General features: G+C 43.4%; 1 protein-coding gene across 3 annotated transcripts; it reads left to right on the top strand.

Annotated features, from left to right (window-relative positions):
* Positions 1-363: 363 nt before the first annotated feature.
* On the top strand, positions 364-20,583 carry APOOL (apolipoprotein O like). 3 transcript variants are annotated; one of them, XM_068157668.1, is made up of 9 exons: positions 364-454; positions 7,127-7,231; positions 7,843-7,962; positions 9,464-9,518; positions 10,448-10,546; positions 11,407-11,498; positions 13,069-13,155; positions 14,725-14,878; positions 16,354-20,583. In XM_068157668.1, the coding sequence occupies exons 1-9, from the start codon at positions 443-445 to the stop codon at positions 16,449-16,451; spliced, it is 822 nt and encodes a 273-aa protein (XP_068013769.1). In that variant the 5' UTR covers positions 364-442; the 3' UTR covers positions 16,452-20,583. The 3 variants fall into 3 exon arrangements, with proteins under 3 accessions (XP_068013769.1, XP_068013767.1, XP_068013770.1); XM_068157666.1 differs by lacking the exon at positions 364-454 and adding an exon at positions 874-1,088; XM_068157669.1 differs by lacking the exon at positions 364-454 and adding an exon at positions 4,579-4,677.
* The last annotated feature ends 1,035 nt before the right edge of the window (positions 20,584-21,618 follow it).

Raw genomic sequence — 21,618 nt, forward strand, 5'->3', positions numbered from 1 at the left:
CCGCGGCCCGCGCTGCACGGCCCGCACTGCACAGCCCGCACTGCACGGCCCGCGCTGACCAGCACACCGCCAGACTCGGCTCTTCCATGCCAGGCACTCCACAGTGCAGGACTAAAGGCAGGCAGCTGAGCGCGGTGTCTTACAGAGCTATCACAACGCTACTGCCGTTCTTGACCCTGTGACATTTATTCTCGTCAAGCCTTTCCGTGCCAATTTCGCTCAGCGCCCCGACGCTGAGGGAACCGCAGACGTCCCGCTCCTCCCCCAAGGCAAACGTGGCCCCTCACGGGACGCCCGTCCGGCCAGTCCCTGCCTCAGCGACTGCCGCCTGCCCCGGCTCCCGCGGGGCCGCAGGGCCCGGCCCACCCGGGCGCTCGGAGCCCCGCCCGCCGCCGAGAGCTGGGCCCTGCCGCTCGCCGTAGGGCGCGGGGGTGTCGCTAACATGGCGGCCAAGGTGAGTGCCGCCTTGCGCGAGGGAGGGCGGTGCTGCGGCGGCTCCCCCGGCCGGGGCTCCCCCTCCCGCGGCTCCCCCTCCCGCTCACAGGCACCCACGGCCTTGGGTGAACGCCCCGCGGGGGTTCTGCCGGCTCCCCCGCAGCTCGGGGGCTGCGCGCACCGCGCGGCCTGCCCGCACGCCCGCCTCCCCTCGGAGCCGGGCCGGGCGCCCCGCCGGGACTCGGCAGCTGAGGAAGGGGAGGGAGCCTCTTTTCCGGCGGCGCTGCGCGGCCCAGCGGCAGCCTCAGCCGGCGAGGCACACGGCGCTGGCCGCAGCGGTGCGGGCGGTTCAGGCCCGGCGGCTGCTCCGCCCGGAGGAGCGCAGGGGGTGCGCGGTGTCCGCAGGGGAAGCGGCCAGGCCTGCCAGGCCGAATAGGTCCTTGGGGTGATGCTACCCCAGGCCTCGGTGGTCGTCCTGCACCGACCTTCCCAGTGCTGAGATGGGGCTGGCTCCGCAAGGGCTCCCCTCCGGCACGGGGGATTTCAAGATCGTGGTTTCTCGGGGCGGAGACGTGCCCTCAGCCTGCAACCAGGGGTTCAGATGGAGGGGAGCAAAAGGTCTCAGTGCTGCTTTCTCCGTCGCAGAACCAGAGGTAGAAAGAGGGTGGCTAACTTTTACAGCAGGGAATAAAAGAAGTGCTCCTCTTGGTTCTCCGCTTACTTACAGCTTCTGAAACCCTTCCACTTGCTCCTGGGGAGATGCAATTCCAAGATACAGGTTTGGTAGTGGCATTGTAGAGTGTGCTACAGTCGCACCGCCGCTGAAGCACGGGTGTAAGAACCATGCTGCTCCAAACTAACAGGGTCAGGAGTAGCTAAGATAGCCTGACTTGTAGAGCTGATGCGGTGTCTGAACGGGGGGAGGTGTGCCTCCGAAGAGCCGGGCTGCCTCAAAATATTTAGACGTGTTTCCCAGTTTCTCAAAGTCAAACTGACAAGTAGGTTGCCCTCACATGACTCTTCCTGTTTGTTTTTGCAAAGCATTTAAACCACACATGTGTCTGCAGAGATGATGTAAATGAGGCCAGCCCAGGGAATGAAAATGGAGTATTTTACCATAGCTTGTTATGAGACAAGCAGATGAGAAAAAGCCCACTCCTCGAGGTCCTTTCCAACCTAAGTGATACTGTGATACTGTATCTGGCTTTGTGTGGGGATCTGCAAGTGGTACCGTTCGCCACATGAATTTGGGGGATGGCACTACCTTCAGTGAAGAGACTTCATGTGTGCTTCATTGTTTGCTATGAAAAGTTAATGGAGTTCTATTCTCCTTAAGTTGTCACTCTCTCTGGGTTACCATCCGGCAGACAGAGATTAAAGACAGATCTGGAGTCAGTAAGCTGAGCTGAAGTGCAAGGATGCTTTGTTCCACTTGTGGGGGCTTTGGGGGTTTTGTAGTTGTCATTAGAGATTTATAAATAAATACAGATCCAAATTAAAATACGAGAGCTGGCCTAGAAACCTCTGACAATTGTCATGTCTCATGTAACTTCAGGGGGAAATGAAAGAATCTGAGACACGTTTGTTGCCTCAAGACATCTAAGTGGTAACAGAAAAAGGTTAACCTGTGCTCGGTACTCCTGGAGTAGCAGCTTGCCACTGAGATTAGCTCACTATCTGCTAACTCATTTTAATCTTGCTTGTAGAGGCTGATTCAGTGATAGAGAAGGCATATATATATTCATGTGTATATATATGTATAGAAGCACCTCTGCTGTGAGGACAGGCTGAGGGAGCTGGGGTTGTTCAGCCTGGAGAAGAGAAGGCTCTGGGGAGACCTAATAGCAGCCTGCCTGTACCTGAAGGGGGCTTACGAGAATGATGGAGAGAGACTGGTTACAGAGGCCTGCAGTCAGAGGAGGAGCCATGGTTTGAAGTTAAAGAACAGATTTAGATTGAATGTTAGGAACACATTCTGCACCATGGGGGTGGTAGAACACTGGAACTGGTTGTCCAGGCCAGTGGTTGAGGCCCCATCCCTGGAGATATTCAAGGTTAAGCTCAACAGGGCGCTGGGCAGCCTGATCTAGTGGAGGATGTCTCTGCTGACTGCGGAGGGGGTTGGACTGGATGACCTTTGGAGGTCCCTTCCGACCCAGACCATTCTGTGTCATACAGGTGTACACATGAGGGCTTTGCAGATAGCCTGCCCTTGATTATCTGTTTTCATTTTGAGCCTTGTTCCTGCCTTCAGGACAAGTTTCCTTATTTGTGCTCCAGTTCTGGAAGCACATACACAGAATGTGGAGAGTTTCAGTGAGAAGCTATACCTAATGCCTTGGAGATTAGCATAAATTAAATATATATGCTTTGGTTTCTATTCTGCATCTTTGGAGTAGCAGATAGTTCTTTGTGCAGATGTAGCTTTTTAACCTTTTTTTTAAATAGAATCTATATTTTTGATCTTTGCTAAGATTCTAACACTTTGAAGTAGATTGTTTGAAATGCAGAGACTTAAAGGCAAAATTATCCAGGTACATTTGACAGGTTTATTGTTATATTTTGATTAGTTTTACTCTGCTCTGCTATTAAAAGCCAAAGCTGTGACAATTTTCTGCTGTAGAGCATATAATAAATTCCTTAAGCAAATAACTGCTGTTCAGTCTTCTCATCAAAAATACTGCCACATCTGTTAGTCTGCACTGTGCAGTGCTTTGAAATATCCAGTGTCCTTTTTATGCCTGTGGAAAAAGCAGCCTCCTGCTGGTATGTGGTGCGGTGTGGTGGCAGTGTCAGTAGCGTGGCACTGGGGTCACTGGCAATCCTCCTGCTCTGACCACTGACCTTTCCTTCCACACCCACCCAGGGAATTAGGGGTGGTGATTTCTAGCATCTCTAATTCTGGTGGTGTTTAGATCTATCTTCATATCAAATTCATCTCCAGAAGATGTCATCTGGGCTCAGGGCTTTTGTAACTGCAGGTGTTCAGCTCTGTTGCCATTGGGGACTGGTTTGGGTAATTCTCTTCAGTTAGATTCATAGGGCTTATGGCAGAGAATTCATTCAGATAAAGACAGAGCTGGTGGTGAAATGCAGAGCAAATGTTTAACTGTTTCAGTTTTTAAAAACTCAATTGAAATCTTTCCTGAATTCATCAGAGAACATTTTTTGGTTTGAATTAGCTGTTGACTGGCATTCTGGAGGCATTCTCCAGGATGGCCATGGAACTCTGTAATTCTGGCTGGTTTTTACAGCTCAGTCTTCTTGCAGATGGTTTTTCTCTGTGTTTCTTACCCCGTCTTTGATACAACATAATCCTGTCATTGCTTACTTCACAGTAACTTGGTGTAGAAGATTTTGTAGGAAAAATAGCCAATGTGTTCAGCTAAGCAATGGGTCATTTTCTTTTTATAAATACATACTACCCTTTGAATTAATCTTAATAAACTAACTCCAAGAGCCAGCTTAGGTAATTGAATCATTTTAAGTATTCCTTCCCATTGGATAAAGGAAGTGAGTAGACCGCTCGGTGTGGTGAAGCCTCTTTTATGCAGTCAAGGTGATGTTACTTTTCTTTCACCTCAGTCTTTTCTGATTTCAGAGGACAAGAGTGAAACCTTCTTGGGATAATTGTGCAGCTGCTCACTTGGGTTTTAAAACATTGATGCATTTGTCTTCAGGCATCCAAAAGTAAAGCAATTACTGTCAGTCAGGGCTGGGCTGCTTTCATCAGTCCCAATAATTCTCTTTCACATTTAGCACAACAAACTGGTGTGAATTTCTAAACCAAATTAATCGACTCTGTTAAGTGAACAATGCAATGTTTTCATGGTGTCTTACTTCCAGACTTTACTTTCCTTCTAGTATCTGCTGGATATCGGTGTGTGGGCTTTATGCCATTGTGCACAGAAATAGGCTGGCTGCATCAGGATACATTTTAAACCCTTTCCTTTCACAGTGCTTTAAAGATACAGATTTTTCTTCGAGGATGGCTTTCCCTTCTGAGATCTCTTCTGTAGCTCAGGCTCTGGCATTTTTCTCTGAGCAACGTTATCAGAAAGTCTACTTCTGTGCTAATTAGTTTATATTTTGAGTAGTGCCATCCACTCACACCTATCTCCCAAGTTCTGGTGCTGTTCAGTTCTAGGAGGGCCACTCCTGTGTTGGGCAGAGCTGAGCCAACAGAGCCTTCTGGTAACTTTTGCTGCTGAAGTGGTCACGTAGGCATGGAAGGGAAGAATGGTGAGTGCTCCTCAGTAAAGCATTGGCACCTAGGTTGTACTGACTGTGCTAATCACTGGTGTTCGGTGTTAATTGGCAATATATGTTAAACCTATTTCAACGTGTCTCTACATGATTTTTTCCACAGTGCTGGTGTCATTTGTGATCTCAGCATGGCTGTCTTTTCCTAGATGTAGGACTTCTTGTCTAGATTTCTGGAAGTGGTGTCACCTCTCTCTTCCTCTGACCATGTCTATGCTTGCCAGCATAGCTAGGTCCACATGGCAACAACAGTTTCTCTAGTCCCTCTCTGTCCCACTCCAGCTCCAGCAGTGTTGTGGGCTTGGCTTGCAGTGTCTGCTCCTGCAATGGCGTGTATGTACGGTGTGTGTGAACCTCCCTTCTCAGGTGAGGAAATGGGCAGCAGCTATGCTACCACTGGGTCCTGCCTTTGAGTCCCTGCCCCACCTGCAGCTTCTCAGTCTCTGCTTTGTGCTGTCTCCATCTCCCCAGCTTTCATCTGTCTCCAGCAGATCTGTGCCAGTGCCCCCCCAGGCCTGCTGTTCTTCAAAGTAAAGTGTAACAAGGGTATTTGGGGTCTCACTAATGCACATTAAGAGGATAATACGTGCAAGTCAACATGGTTGTGTTTACAGAGATGGCTTTGCCAGCTGAGATTTGCCAGCCTAGCTGAGCTGCAGTTGTGGGGTTTGGAGCTTCCAGCTGACATAGGTGCATTAGAAAAATCTCCTGACATCAACCTGGCCTGAAGAGAAAAGCAGATGGGGTTCTGTTTCTTGAAGCAAATGAGCTCAGTCCTGCACATTGTCCTGCCGTTTCTCTACTGGAGAAAAGCATGAAATAAACAGTAGGCACTAGCAGACTTCTAGGGTGGTGCAGTAATGATGCTGACAGGAAGGTTTTGTGCTCCAAGGAAAGGGAAGGGGCACCTTGGCTGTATGTGCAGAGTGGCAACACTTCATATTAATAATGGGAATATAGAGAAGCCTTACATAACCCTTCCTTCCCTCATCCTCTCTGAAAAAATGCAACTGAGGAATAATTTTGAGCTTTGTCCTACATCTTTCAGCTCTGCCATTGTCTGCTTGCCCCTTCTTTCACAACAGTCCACTCATCTTAGCGGTGTCCTTCTTTGTTCTCCTGCAGCTCTGTGGTTGGCTGTGATTGTGTGTCCTGAAAGCTTTGCTGTGAGGATCACACGGTGTACCTCAGAGGTGATGGTACTCTGCTGTCTTGAGTGGTTTGATCTGCATATGATTGGTGTCTGAGGAACCTGGGCTCGTTCAGGGTGGTGCTTTTGCCTTTCTCCATTCATGGGGTATTCATTACTACACCTAAATGCTATGGAACAAATCCTGTGCCTCTGGCAGGATATTTCCATTTGGAAGCTGAGATAACAGTGACAATATAGTAGAGATCTATACTAGAGATCTATACTATTCCCCCAAACCAAGTAGCTTTTACCACTGCTTTTCTGTTTTTCTGGCACTCAGAGCCCCAGCCTGCTGGGGACTGGGAGTGACCTCTCGAGATCATCCGGCCCAATTGCCCTGCTAAAGCAGGGTCACTGCCACCACCACCTCTATGCACATCCTGGCAATGGTTTTCATAGTTGCTTTTATGAAGTTTCAAACGTGCTTCAGCTGCAGACCAGACAAGTCTTTACTGACACAGAAGAAACCATCATCTGCCAAAACTGCAGCTGTTTTAAATAGCGTGGCAAGTTGTAAAACACATGGTGTGGCAGCAGGCTTCATGTCAGCTCTGGCTGGAGTCTTCAGGCAGTTGTTTACAGGTGAAACTTTCAACTCTTGGTGGTTTTTTAATGTTCTAAGTAGGCTTGAAAGTCTCATGACCAAACCTCTCCAGCTGTAATTTACACTGCACCACAGGTGGTTCAAAAGGTTAAGACAGTGATTCTTAATGCCAGTAATTGCCCTGAGTTTTCTTTTGGTGTCAATCCAAACAGGCAGTAGTTGAACCATTTTTGAACTGGAAAGGAGATGATGTTTTGTCTGTTGAGTTGAGATGTGTTTTGCTGAAACAAGAGGTTCATTCACTGACTTGGAGTACCTGTATGTTGAATAGATTAGAACCCAATATGGCTTAGAGGGTGATGTAAGCAGCAGGTCTGGACACGCAATTCTAACTGGTATTTTAGACCTCAGTGTTGCTGTCAGTCATGCCTGTCTTTCTCTTTGCCATTGTAATTTGAGAACATCTTGTCTAAGAGGGGGGTTCTGAAAGGTGTGCTGTTTTATAAAGGTTTTAGTTGTTGAACTCAAGGATCTTAAAGGTCTTTTCCAACAAAACAAACTCTGTAGTTCTAAAAGTGACTTATTCAATCCCATGTTTGCTCAAGCAGAACATGATGGTGAAGTCCAGACACTCCTGGAGTGAATTTTTTGTGACTGCATTAAGACTCCCTTTTTCCATCTCTCTGTCCCAGGTGGTGAAGCTGGCAGCTCTTTCTTCTAGTCTGCCATTTGCATGTTTTACTGTGTATGCAGCAACAGAGAAGGAATCCAAAGGTCAGCTGGTGAAGCCACACCAGGTGAGAACCTTGCTATTGGGCTGTCTTTAAATGGGTGCTAGAAGAGCCTGCAGAGCACCATCTCTTTCCATGGGATTGTATTGCCCAGTGATTAAAATACAGAGCTAAGTAATAGGTGATGATAAAAATTACCTTTGAAATGGCTGGCCACTGTAGCAGAAATGAAACATGAAGTGTTACAATAGCAAGTCAGTGAAATGTTATCTGATTTTCATTATTGCATTTCCAGACTGAAGACAGGAAAATAAAGAGAGTATAATACTGATAACAGTAGTCCTTTCCTACTGTGCACTCTCCAGTCATACATTTGTGCATCTCCCAGCTATTCTGTTCATGGCTTTTCTGAATAAAAGGTATTTTTATCATACTCAGTAATTCTGCTTTTTGGAACTTCTACACCACTTTCAGTTTTAATTTCTAAAGACTTAACCTGCAGTCACACTCCTGGAGAGTGAGCTTGTGGATCTACGAGAGCTTGCTTCCACGTGGAGGTTTTGGTTGCTGGAATGGGAGCACTGAGCATCTGTGGTCCTGAAAGGTAGCATTCAGTGCAAATACTACTGAGTGTACAGAGCTATCTCCCTGCAGTACAGCTGTGCTTCTCTTTCCAGCTTCCAATTTACTCTCCCCCACCTCTGGAATCGAAGTACGTGGAAGAGCAGCCTGGCCGCCTGCAGCAGCAATTCTCTTCAGTACGGCAGAGAACCGGCCGCTACGTCGGGTGGTGCAAGGTGAGAGGGAGAGAACTGCATCCAAAGTTCCCTGCACTTCCTGACATCACTCAACTAAAACATTTGGTAACCCCGCAGTGGTTTTGCAGTTCCTTGTGTGAGCACAACCTGTAGCTTAAGATGCAAAACTGAGGCCTTCTCATTTCTGTCTGCTGCGTTTATAACAGGGAACTTGATCGTTCCCCCGTTTTTCCAAACCAAAAGGCAGCGAGACAAATAGGTCCCTTTCAGTCAGTGTTGAAATAGATTTTGGCCAACCCACCATGACAAGTTCAGAGATAGCTCTGGGGCAACCTTCTACAGCATGAGTTACATAGGTATATTCTTGCTAGCAGCCCTTGATAGCATTTAGGAGTCTGAAATTCCAGGTACACTCCACTGAGAGCAAGCAAGCAAGCTGCTTCCAAAGTGCAGGTTAAAACACCTGATGTAGGTACTTAGAACTGAGCCCACCCAATGTAACTGTTCAGGCAGGTTGATATTATTAACTACTCACCTGTGTTGAGTATTGTAGGCAGAGGAAAAAATGTGATGCCTGTCACTGTTCTCTTAAGTGCTGGTAAAAGACTTTACCCTGACTGTCCTTTGTGGGAAATTTTACACTTGCATTCTCTTACCAAAACAAAGTAGACCCTACTATTTGCAAAACGCAGAGAAATCAAAATGGCCTCCTGCTTATTGCTGTACATTTGTAATCCACTGGTCTGTAAAGATGTTGTCAGTGAGTGTACAACTGCAATCACGCAGTTAAAAATCTCCAGCAAACTTCGTCATGCCCTGAATCCGGGCAGGCTCTCGGAGCTTGAGTAGCAGTGACCTCTGGTGGTGAACATTCTGTTACTGCAAGCAGCTGTTTTCAGTGACGTGACTGAAGGTGCCCTTCGTGTTCATGAATCTCCTAAAAGAGTTTGCATTTACTCCATTTGTTTAGCAATCTGAACACAACCATACTGATAATAGTAGAAGGGCTTGTAGTTCAGTAAACAGCGGTTTGAAGGGGTAATGTGAACTAGATGAGCGCACATCCCACTCTAAATCAGTATTGATTAGGGAAACTGAGCACTATCTTGACAAACTAAAAGGCAAAGTCAGTTTTACTGTGTAAGTCTCTCTAGGGAACAGCAGACTGTTATTTATAATTGAATTTTCTTTCTTGAATTTTTCTGTGCAGTTGGTGTCCAGGTGTTTTACTGCCTCACAGTTTGGTTCCTGAAATATTTGACATTCTGAAGGTGATCTTACTGTATTAATGAGATGTAAAAAAGCCCCCAAAATATAGATGTAAGTTGTACAAATATAAACATAGTAGTCAGAAAGGGGCTAGATCTCAGCACAGCCTTTCCGGAAGGCCATGGATCTGGTTTGGTTTTTTTACAGTTACACAATATTTCTGTGTCTCATTGCTCTGAGCCATATGTATCAACCAAGTAGTTTTGTACTGAAAACATCTTCTCCAAAGGCTTAACATTCATTTTGTTTTCCTTTGGTTTTATTTTTGTAGGATGCTTTTGTCTTTATTAAAAATGGAATAAAGGATTCAATTCAGTTTGGAAAAGGTAAGCAAGTGACTTGTGTCTGAAGTGAGAATTTTCTGCTCTTTGTCCTTGTGCCTTAGAAAGATGTTTGGAACAGCAGATTGCAGTTACAGGGAGAGGAGGGGCAAAGGGTGGAAGTGGGAGGGCACTGAAATACTTTGCTCAAGTGTGGAGCAAAAAAAAAGTGGCATCACTCTTAATTCACTGTGCAGTGTCATTTCTGTTCTACAAGGGAACTGAAGTGACCAATTAAATTGTATTTGCCATTCCTCAGCTTTTTAGCTTTATTCTTAAAGTCCTGCAAAACACAGCAAGTGTTGTGCTTGGGTCTCTGTAGATCCATAGAGCGATCTGTAGGTGCACCTCTGTAGATCATCTGCTCCATTCATCTGCTTAAAGGAGGGACAAAGTTGGTTTCTTACATCTCTGTCCAATCAGTTCTAGAACATCTTCAAGTATGGAAGCTCCTCAACCTCTTCTAATTATAAAAACAATTTCTTAGTACTGGCAGCAGTTAGGAGCAGTATTTGCATGAAAGCTCAGTATCAGAAACTCCAGAACACAGTTGTTTTCCTTAAAAATAGTGTAGTGGAAGATTCCAAAGTATCTGTGGTCTCATTTAATCTCTATCAACTCGCAGTGAAATCAAAACTCAAGGCTATGTTTTCCTTTTCCTTTATCAGAGACCATTACAAAGTACCTACAGAGAGAAAATGTTAACTGTGATGCTGTGTTTCAAGGACTGATTCTGGGTCTGTTCTAACACAGACTGCAGAGTGTGTGAGAATAAGGAATCTTTATTCATTAACAAAAAAAATTGATTCTTGGACTGTTTTCGGGTTTGGATGTCCACAATTTCACTTTCATGTTTATTTCTTAAGAGGGAAATAAAAGGTTTAGTGAGTTTTGGTGCTTCTCTTTTATTCCTTCTTTTGGTTTCTAATTCTAAGATGCTTATGTGTACCTGAAGAATCCACCCCCAGAATTTCTTCCCAGAGTTGGTGTGATCACGATATCAGGCTTAGCTGGCATGGTGATGGCAAGAAAAGGTAGGGATTTGGGCTTACTTACATTATGGGTGTGATGAATGTGGCATGTAAGAATCTTCATGGTCAAAAGATACTGGTTTGGTTATCTTTGGAAAGTAAAGGAAGTAGAGGGAAGAAACTAAATAATCTTGGCTTGTGGCAAGTGGGTATAGAATACACATCAGAAGGGGTGGTTTGGGCTGCTTTGAAGCCAAAAGGGCAATGTCATAATGTCATAAATGCAGCCACCTCTTCTTTCAAGATAAGTATTAGAGGAATGATCCTTAGCCTGCCAGAAAATACACTTCAGGAAATGTTCACCTCTACTACCTGAGTGCCCATCTGGCTGTTCCACAAAAAATATTTACCAGTCAAAATAGTGTCAGATCAGTCAACATGCTTGTCTTGTGTCCCTCTTACTGTTTCCTGGATGGGTCTGAAAAAAACCAAAACAAAAGGTCTTGGGCTTGAGAATCTGTCGTGAGGGCTCGTTGTCAGTGAACAGTAGACTGCTTCTGCCTCAGCTGCACTCCCCTTTGAACAGAGGCTCCATTCTCCAGGCTGCTCCAATGCTGCAGTCTGTGTCCTCAAGAGTGAATACCCCCAGCAGCTCTGAAATGCCACAGACCTTCTTCTCATTTCTCACAATACTGGAAAATCTAAGTTGGGACTGTTTCTGGAATCCACTGTTAAGATTGTCAGTACCTCCTGCAAGCATGACCACTCTCAACTATTATCACACCCAGGACTCTGTCCTGCTTTGGGTTAAGTTTGGTGTAAGCAATGGTTAGGGGATTAAACAGTTGCACTTCATTGATACAACTCCTTAGCTTTACATTTCAGTAGTGTCTGAGTCTTGGAAATATTTGCCTTTATTGCAGGTTCTAGATTTAAGAAAGTTGCTTATCCATTGGGACTTACTGCTTTAGGAATTGCTGTGTGTTACCCAGCTCAGTCAGTGGTATTTGCTAAGGTAAGTTTGCTTCTATTTTAGTATTGATTTAACAGTAGATTTAGTTAGAGCATTGTGCATCCTGGGACTAGGAGTCAGAGTTCACCTTCATCTTCATTAAAACAGATAATGCCTCCCAGGGGCTAATTGCATGACTATAAAAAATGAATGAAGTAACTGAATTTTAAAATGCAGCCTCTCAAATCTAAATCCTTATTTCTGAGATAAATGAAGGTTATTCTACCTTGCTGAAGTAAAAGTAAATGAGGAATAAAGCCTTGGCAATCTGGATCCTTCTTTTCCTGTTACTATCACCTTGCAGTTGTCTACCTGAGTAGATTATCTTAGTTGTTTATGTGGTAAAGCAGAACTGTATTAGCATTTTGTATGCCAGAAGTGTTGGCACACAGTCCTTTTCTACACAAAAAGGGGACTGAAGAGCAAAATATAAAGCCTGTGTAACTCTTCCTCCTCTAGAGTTTTTCCAGTGTTTCCCTGCTTCACAAGAATTCCTTGTAGGTCCTCGACAAACTTTGTAGTTTCAGAGCTGCATTTCTGGGTTAAATTGAGGAGACAGGAACATCATTAGTTGTGTTTGGTTCTGGGGCTTACCACTCTGTTACTTACATGATCAGGTTTAAGTTTTGACAGAGAGATTTGTGCAACATCACTCTGAAATCTGCCTGGAAAGAAAAAAGCCAACACTGTTATTGAATCTCTGCCTTTCCATTGTGATGAATCAATTGTTAGTAATTTTTTGGGGGCAGTTTTGTGTGGTGTTTTTATACTTCAGAGTACAGTTCACAAAGCCCTGTACTGTGGCTAAAACCTTTGGGCAAGTGCTAAGCTGATATCTTGTTGTTTTCTTATGTGCAAATCACTAAAGATTACCATTTCTCAGGAGGCAGTGAGATTTCTGGACTCATTGTCATAAGAGCTTAATGTCAGGGTAGGAAGATGGAGAGATCAGTAGGCAAGCTACACTGGACCTTATGACCTATCTCAGGAAGTTAAATCCTTGTTTGCTGCCTGCCTGCATTATGTATCACCCTTTGCTCAGTATTCTGTAGTTGCAGCTGTGAAGTATTCTGTTTCTGCAGAGCATTTGTAAAGGTGCTCCATAGGTGCTGCAAGATTACAAAGTTCCTCTTTGAGGAGACTGGAGGATTTGGCAGTCTGTAGAGCAAAGCAGTGCTCACCAACATGAGCCAGGTCGTCTTGTGGGCCTTTGTCCTTCTGTGTTACTGTCTTTGATTTCCAACATAATGAGGCAGGTTTGAATCCTGCCAAACTGCTTCTCTAATCTCTTGTGCTAACACTCCCCAAATGCTGTTTGCTGGTCAGGTTTGGATTTCATTTTGAGTTGGTGGATCTGGCATGTGAATGTTACCCCTGGATTTCTGATCCCAACTGAAACATTGCTTAGGATTTGCTTGGTGTGAGAGAGTCATGAAAAGTAGATTATTGAAATGTCTTGGTATGGGGTCGAGCAATTTCCTGTGCCAGTAAGTTGGACTTCACTGGCATGGTCTGTGTGTCTTAGTACTTTTAAAGCTGTTACTAAATTATGCTTTTCTGAAAAAACAAACAGGTAACAGGGAAAAAGTTACTCTGTGCAAGTCATCAAACCTATGAGGCTGTGAGAGCCCTGTGGGCAGGACCAGAAGATGTGACCAAGGTAGGCTTGCTGAAGCATTGACTACTTCACATTTAAAGGGAGAAAAAAGTAAACTAAAAGGTCAATCACTAGGTCTGCTGATACTGTTTGAGATTGCTAGTTGTGTTAAGTGAAGCAAATAACCCTCTGTAACCCCAGTGGTTAGCAGTTGTTACGCCTTTTCAGACCAATAGGTGCTAAGATCCCCTGTGTAGTCCTACAATCCATGCAAGATGCACAACAGAGGACTGAGTTTCACAGCTTAGTTTTGATCTTGACACAAAGAACCCATGCTGGTTCAAGCTTTGGTCCTAAGCAGAGCTCTGAATTTAAGACAGGCACAGTTGCAGTAGGTACAACTGGCTTATTCTTATTCTTAAACACACAGTGAAGGAAATTCCATACCCCTTACTGGGAGTCTGTTTTATTACCCTGTGATAGAAATTATCTGCATCTGATGACTTTTTTTTCCTTGTCCTGTCCTGATTGCAGCCATAGTGAATAATTGGTCAGCATCCTCTTTATATTGACCTATTATACATGCAAAATGTATCATTGGTTTGGGCATGATCTTCTCCCTAGTATAACCTTTCCAAACAAAGCAGGCTTTCTAACTCTTACATAGTTCTCATTCTCTTCTGAGCTTTCTCTACTTTCTCTCTCTCCTTTTTCTGTGTTTAGAGGGGTTTATGTATGGCTGGTGTGGATAGGTTGGGTTTTTCAAGTGAAATGGTCAAGAGAGGATATAGTGAGCCAGCTGAGGCATTGTTAGCACTGAGCAGAGAGGAATATTAACCACATGGAATTTGGGTTAGTACACCCCAGAATTAAACATGTCTTCTCTGCAAACTGAAAGGGATTTGTTCCAGTGGAAGTTTATAAAGCCTTGACAACAGTAGTACTTCTCTGAGTAACATTTCAGCTTTGTCCAGGGATAGGTTTTTTTCCTCTTTAAAGCAAATGAACATTTTTCAGTTACAGCAACATTTAGAACTGCTTTGCTTTAAATTTGTGGGGTTCATTTGTATGCATTCCTTACACTTTGTTTCCACTGAGGAGCACAAATGGAATTCTGAGTTTTGAAAATGAGATTCAGATAAATGTTATTCAGCTGAAAGCAAAACAAGAATTGATACTACAGTAAGACACTTTTTCCCCCTGAGTGAAACCTGTTCCCAAACAATATATTGTTTTCTGTTACTGGGATGTTAAGAGGATTTATCTTTCCATTTTCTGTTACCTAAGGGTAGAAAGTGGTGTGTAAAAACTAAATTCTGTTTGAGTCTTGTGCAAGACTTACTGGTTTCTCATCTGTAAATGAACAGTGATTTACTCATGAGGGGCTGAGGTAAAAGCAGAGAGAACACCAGGCATAAGTATAGACTGGGGACAAGATACATTTCCTTACATGTGAATTTGAACTCTGGGGTTCTTCCAATTCAACATCACTATTGAATGTCACTGTATGGTATCGTATCTGAAAGTAATTTCATACAGGATAAGCTTTCAGGCTTTTAAGCTTTAATTTGCAATAGTGTATAAAGCATTTACCTTTGTCCATTTTAATGTTTATAAATGTTTGCTTCACAGCTGCAGCGAGAGTCTAAATCTGTTACACAAGAAGATAAGAAGAAAGAAAGTTCTAGTATGAAACCTGAGTCTGCTGTTGAGTCAAAATCATTTAACAGAACAGAATCTTCTCCAGTGGAGTCTTGGAGTAGTAAAGACCCAGTGGCTTCACCAGGTGACTTTAAACATTTCAAGTGTGATGTCAGGGCGTTAAATTGTGGCAAGGCATGACTCAAGTTTGTAGTTACCCTTGCTTGAAACTGGAGCAAGCTGTCAGAGCATATTATTCTTGAGAATTTGTTGTACATGCTTGTGCATGCTGTCATTTAATACGTACTTCAGAGCCTGGGGGGTGACCATTTTCTCATTGTGGACCCTGTCACAGTATCAGAATTCTGATGTGTCTGTTCTCTCTCAGTGTTTCCTTTAATCCCACATGGTGTGGACTATATCCCATGTTGTTAGCAATGAGTACTTCTCATAAATACCTACTTGAAATTCTTTCTGTTGTCAGAATACCACAAGTGTAATTGAAAGGATTACTGCATGACTGTAGTGACAACAGCTCATTTGAATTGCCTTCTCTTTAGGGGTTCTGTATCTTTAACTCCTGTGTCCTTTACCAGCAGCTTTTGTTTGTAAAGCAAGCACAGCCTATCTGGAGGGGGATTTAATGTTGGGGTTTTCTCCCTTTATTTTCACTCTAACTTACATTCACATCTTTCTTTGCTTTGCACCTGTGGTTTTTCTGGTTTAGTGTGTGGAATACCTTGATGTGCTTTTGCATTTGCTGCAGGCCAGGCTGTCCTTAACAGCTTTATATGTAGATATCTTCTGTCTTTGCTGTCATGGGTGGAATTAGTTCATGTCCCTAATTCAGCCCAAAATCCCCATGCCTTAAATTATGAAGTGTTGTCAGAGAAGTGTATTTTCAGTAGTCCAAACATGGCAAAGCAAAGCTTTCAGGAGAACACAGCAGCCCCTGTTAAACCAACTGATGTATCTGGAAAAGCAGCAGACTAGTAATAGGAGGCACAGCACTAGAAAATCTGCCTTGATATTCTCTTAGCTCCTCAGGAGTTCCAGCATTGTTCAATCTGTCAGTCTCTCTGCATTGTCATGCAGGACGGCTGTGAGGGCTCAGCATTTTTGTAACCTTACTTCATTGGTTTTGGAAGTCAAGAAGTGAAACTTAAGTAAAAGCATTTGTCTTAATTTGGAATTCTTACCAGCTGGCAGCAGCTCAGGGGAAGACACTGATTCAGTTGCTTTGGGGACCCAGCTGCACTCCTGGGAGGAAGAAAAAGACTGGAGACTTCTTTATTTTTTCCCCATCCCAAACTTTCTCTTCCTTTCCACATGTAGGGTAAAGCATCAGTATCTCTTCTCACCTGCTGTGTTCAGGAAGTAGTGTTAAAGAATTGAGAGGGGGGGAAGACCTGCCCTCCATCCACTGCTGTATGCTAATAACTACAGCATGCCTTCCTCGTCAGGTATCACACAGCCTGAGCTAGAGCTGACACATTTGGGGTTTTGTAAGGGTTTGGCATGCCAATAGTTCTCAAAAAATGTCAGTAAGTGTTTTGTTTGGTTGTTTTCTACATCTCATGTGTATATATAGAAATTAAATTCCTTTAATATCTCTCACAGGAACAGTGAAGACACCAAAATTTAAGCCTGATCCAAGACTTATGGACCATGGTCAGTCCAGCCCAGAGGATGTGGATATGTACAGTACTAGAAGCTAAGACAAATCTGCTTACAAATCTTTGCAAAGCATTACAGATAAAGGGAGGGGAAGAAGGGAAGGCCTAATTGTTATTATACATGCTCTGTGAGGTGTAATTTAATCAGGTATTTTCTTATATCCAGCTTGTATTACTGACTCTACACAATTCTGTCCAGTGAACATTTTGTTTCTCACTGCTTACAAGCAGTGAGAATTTACTCATTGTCAGTGTCATTAGTGAGACACTGAGAAAGTGAGATTTGTCAGTGTCTTCTCACAAGGAGGATTCTCTGTGCCAAGCTTGTTAATAAATATCACTTCACAAAGGGTTTAGAAATGTAAGTACTCTATACTTGAGCTCAGATGTGCATTGATCTGAAAGAAGAATGTGATGGATGGGGTTTGCAGAGCCTTGTCTTTTTCCTTGCAGCTCTGAAATGAAGTGCAACTTCTTGTTGGCAACAGTTGGTTGTTACAGCATGCAAATAGCATTATCGTCAGTGGCTGTATAAACAAGGCACTTTCATTGCAAAGTCTGTTGTTGTTGTTTGCCTCTTTCACAAAGGTGAATGGAAACAACTTTTTGTCCTTCGTGTTTTTGTGTATTGAAATCTCTTAACGTCAGGGGAAAAAGCCTCACACAACTGATCTCTCCAACACTGATGCATTAATTTCCTCCTACTTTGAAGAACTATTTGCAGATTGCTTAATCCATGCAGCTGATACTGTTGGAATTTATACAGCATGCATTATCAGTGTTCAGGAAGTTGCAAACCATCTGTAGGGTCAATGTATAAAGAGCTGACAAGTAACAGACAGAGGTAAAAAGCAGCCAGCATTTTCTCCCCAGAAGTTTGTATGCAATACCCATTGATTTTGGTTGGATTTCTGTGAATTTTTTTTCCCACAATAATGAAATTAGAAATTAGGTTTCTTAGATTCATAGAATGGTTTGGATGGAAGGGACCTCAAAGATCTAGTGCCAACCCCTCTGCCATGGGCAGGGACACCTTCCACTAGGCCAGGTTGCATTAGGCCTCTTCCAACCTGGCCTTGAACACCTCCAAACAGTGCTTTTATCATTGTGTGCATCTCTCTACTTCTGTTCATCTTCCATTTGTCTTCATCACACTCTTACAATGGTGGTCTTCCTTCCACACACTGCAACTCCCTATCAGTACCTAGTGATAATCAACCCACTACCTAGAGGTATCTACTGAGGTGTCATCTGTATCTACTGTGGCACTTCCCAACACAAAGGGCAAAAGGACATAGTGCTGGTAGTTTGTCCTTTGGTCTGCTGGATTCTGTTACCTCTCAGTTAATACTTTGTTGCCAAGTGGAGGAGGGGAAGAACAAACCATACAAACAGAACTTGGTTGGAAGATTTAAACCTGAAAAGAAATGATGCTTCATGTGAATGTATTCTCAGCACTGGGATATGAAGGGCTATTTGCTCCTGTTCTCCGTCCATGAAATCTGTCACAACTTGATTCCTTCCACAAAGGCTGCTAAAGCAAATGACTGGTGAAGCAGAGGCAAACTGTTCCTGGTGTCACTGTGGGACTGGCAAAGTTGTGAGGAGATACTGCACAGTGGAATGTGTACAAGGCACAAATGATCAATGAGCAATACAACAAGTAAGGCTTTTGTGATTGGCTCAGAAAAAGAGAATTCTGGACATTTTGGAATCCAAATGTCAGGCAAGGTTATCAGGCTATGTTATAGAGTCCAATGGAAGGTGAAGTCAGTAAATAGGAAGTTGAAAGAAGAACTTGCTTCGGGCAACTGACTTAGAATCTATGTGTTTTGTTTCTTTCATCATCTCTTCAGGCCCAGGAAGCTGTCAGAATTCAGGCAGCAATCACAGGATATTAAATCAATCTTCACAGAGCTCCTGGACAAGACAGTGTTCCATCACAAAGAGAGGAATAGAAAAATTATATGGCTGGGCTTCATGTATCATTTTGAGAGAAACAGATGAAGACGTAAGGGCAGGAAATTAAAATGGTGAAGAAATGATCATTTTCAAGTGCAAGACTGGATGGCAGAAATTGTATTATCTATCTCCCTTGGTTTGCAAAAAAAATCAAAGGACAAGCCATCTGCTCTGCTCCTAAATGCTATTTGAATTCTAGCTTATGTCCTTTGAGCGATGCGTTGCCACAGAAAGTCAGCAAGGAGGTAAGATGCTGCAGGTTTGTGTGGGTTTCACAGGGGTTTGCTGCAATGACATTATTAGTGCATAGTGGAAAGCTATACAAAGCAGTTAGTTGTCTGGGAGCAAGGAGAGAAACTGCCTTGCACAGCTGTGAAGGAACAGGCATGTCTGCCACTCCCAGGCAAGAGTGGGCCTCAAAGACTGCCTCTGCCTGCAGTGCCAAAAGCTCCTCTGGTCTTTTCCATATGTTAAGGGTATTAACACTCAAATTTCATGATACAAATGAAAGTGCCTGTGCTGCAGAAGGTACATTGGACTCCCAGGTGGTTAGGTAGTGAAGAATGGGATGTTTCATGCAAGCAGTTTGTATTGCAGCCCTGAGTTTACAAGAAATTGATGCTGTAATGGGATATGATGATGCACAACACTAGCCTTGGCCTTCATTTCAGTCCCAAACTGTGCCCCAGAGTTAAATCATGCTCCAGAAGTCTTAGATATGTTTTCTGGGACTATCTTAAAATTATTGCTCCTCCCCACATTGCTCAATGAACAGAGCAAGGAACACAGCTCTAGAGCTCATGTAATGGTACCCTTCTCCTGTGTCACATCTTCTTGGTGGACAAGAGGAGTGAGCTAGCACAAGTTCATTCCCTTGCAGGTTTTGCCTACTTCAATCACATTTTAGTTTACTTTTTGCCTCAGCTGAGATTTCTCTGTTACATTCTCCTGTTCAAGACAAGGTTAATTTGATGGTGGTGGTTTTTATCAAGAGTTTTTCATTACTATCTCCATGCAGTTGAAAAGCTGGGACTAAAATTAGGGGCTTGGCTTTTGTCACTGAGACAGATAAAACTAAAGACATCTGTTGCCCTATCTGCAGCCAGAGAAATGGGACAAAAACAGGATGAGAAGCTTTGTCTCCTGCCTGGGTGTGCATTCTGCTTTTAGGAAGACCACAATCCATCTCTCAGTTGGTGTTTTTTTGCCCTGGAGCACAGATTTATTAGTAATGGGAAGGAAATTGTCAGTAAACCTTGGAACATCATACAATAGTTCTTTGCTGACATAAACTTGTACTAGTGCTGGTCAGCATCTTGTGCACCCAGGTGAGACACATGCTGAGAGAAATTCCTAGAGGCACAATAAAAGGTGCAGGTTATAGAGAAGTTGGGAATGTATTTGCTGAAATGAAGGCAGCCCAAATCAGTTCCTGATCTTCTCTTGTATGAACATTGGATAGTGCCTGTGGATCTTTGTCACTCAGCTGCCATTTTGTGAAGTGTTTCTTTGTCAGCTCTAAAAGGTGCCTGCCCTCTTCAGCTTGTTCAGCTGAACCTCTGTGTTTTATATGATATCTTACAGATGGCTTGTTCTGGATAACCACAAGCAACTGTAGCCACATCTCTGGAGTAATAATTTACAGTAAAGGTGCTATGCAATGGCTTTGAAAAAACAAAGTCAAATCTACATCATACCATGCTGGGGAATCCTCACTTTAAATAGATGTGCCTGACTTGGTCTCTTTAAGGTGTCAGACCGAGTACAGAAACCCGTTAAACAACGAAAAGTGAGTGGAAGTGCATGGGGAAAGCTGCACTGCAAGACAGTTTGGTTAATTTCCAGTGAAACCCCTTGAAATGCCTCTCCAATGTGTCATTAGTCACTGAAGGTTTCTTTCATAAAGCAATAATACAGCAGCACAATAAAAGAAAGAATGGATACTGTAATTTGATATGATGTAAGTTGTGTATTGGTGACAAATCCTGTGTCTTAAAGAGCTGGGTCACACAAGGGTGTTTTATGACAGAGAAATAGATCTAATTTAATGCATGGGTTTTATTTCCAGTTGCTTGTGTTCAATCTAGAGATCTTTGGAACTTGTTGATGCTGGGTTTTTTATTGACCTCAAACTGATTGTGATACTCTATTTTGTCATATCGTTGTGAAGCACCTGAAAATAAAGGGTGATAAGAGACTTTTTAAAACTCCAGTTTAACTTTTGTATGTCCTCTCATCTCCAGGGCAAACTGGTAATTCCTTCTCTCTAAATTATGTTTTTAATGTTAATTGGTAAGCTTGGCTAAATCTCACCTGTTTCACTAATGCTGGGGGGAAAACCCTTCACCCCTGAAGCACTGCAACACATTCCTGGAAGGAATCACCAAAGGAACATGCAGGACATATTCATGCAGTCAGTTCTTTGTGCATCTCAAATTTTGGCAATTTCTTAGCAGAAAGGTGGGGAGGAAAGGCTGCTCTTATCCGTCCTGGAGCAGTGACACACGTTGGTAAAAGAACAAGGCAGGTAGCAAATACATTTACCTCAGTCTGGCTCTGTGATAATCTTCCAGATACAGCAATCTGCGAGTCCAAGGGTTGTAAATAATGTAGTACATGAGGTAACCTGCAGAGTAACTGCTTAAGAGAAACAGACTAAGTAGTGTGGCTGTTTTAATGGCAGACTATCCTTTGGGAGGTATTGTAAAGATTGGGTTTTTTACTGCAGCAGTGTGGTTATCTTGTAGTGAAAGGTCAGAGTACTGCTGAATCAGATTCAAGTAGAGGAAATGTATTTTGAATCTGACAAGAAAGTGGGGTGCTACAAAGCCTACACTTGCTAAAAAGGAGCATTAGTGTGCACTAGGCTCTGTGTAGTTTTTATTTCAAATTGCAGGGATTCTAAGAAGCAGAGCTCAGGTGTGTGCTGATGGTAAGCTGCAGTCAAGAAAGACTGCAACTGAAACCATTCTGGAAGTGACCATGTTATTGGTATTACCACAGCGCTGAAGTGCTCTTCTTGTAGGGCAGGGCAAGAAATAAACTGGAATCAGCTAGGATGAAGGAAATCAAAAGGTGGAAAATCTTCTTGTTACACTCATTTATTTATTTGAAGAAACTGTTATGTTTTAAAGAATGATGGCTGGATCTGGTTTGTGTTGGAAGAAAAAAATAGCCTATCAGTACGTACTAACAAGTTGTAGGAGGAGAAGAGGAAGGAGAGGCAAATGGAAGTCTCACCACTGAC

The sequence above is a fragment of the Melanerpes formicivorus genome, unplaced genomic scaffold (assembly GCF_026170545.1).
Source record: "Melanerpes formicivorus ecotype bairdi unplaced genomic scaffold, bMelFor1.0.p_v2 SCAF_37, whole genome shotgun sequence".
NCBI lineage: Eukaryota > Metazoa > Chordata > Aves > Piciformes > Picidae > Melanerpes > Melanerpes formicivorus.

Bases quoted from the DNA above. Each gene is read 5' to 3' on its own strand.
- APOOL (XM_068157666.1), top strand. From the start codon at position 936: ATGGGGCTGGCTCCGCAAGGGCTCCCCTCCGGCACGGGGGATTTCAAG. The intron at 1,089-7,126 runs GTAGAAAGAGGG...TCTCTGTCCCAG, and splicing joins TCTCCGTCGCAGAACCAGAG to GTGGTGAAGCTGGCAGCTCT. The intron at 9,519-10,447 runs GTAAGCAAGTGA...TCTAATTCTAAG, and splicing joins TTCAATTCAGTTTGGAAAAG to ATGCTTATGTGTACCTGAAG.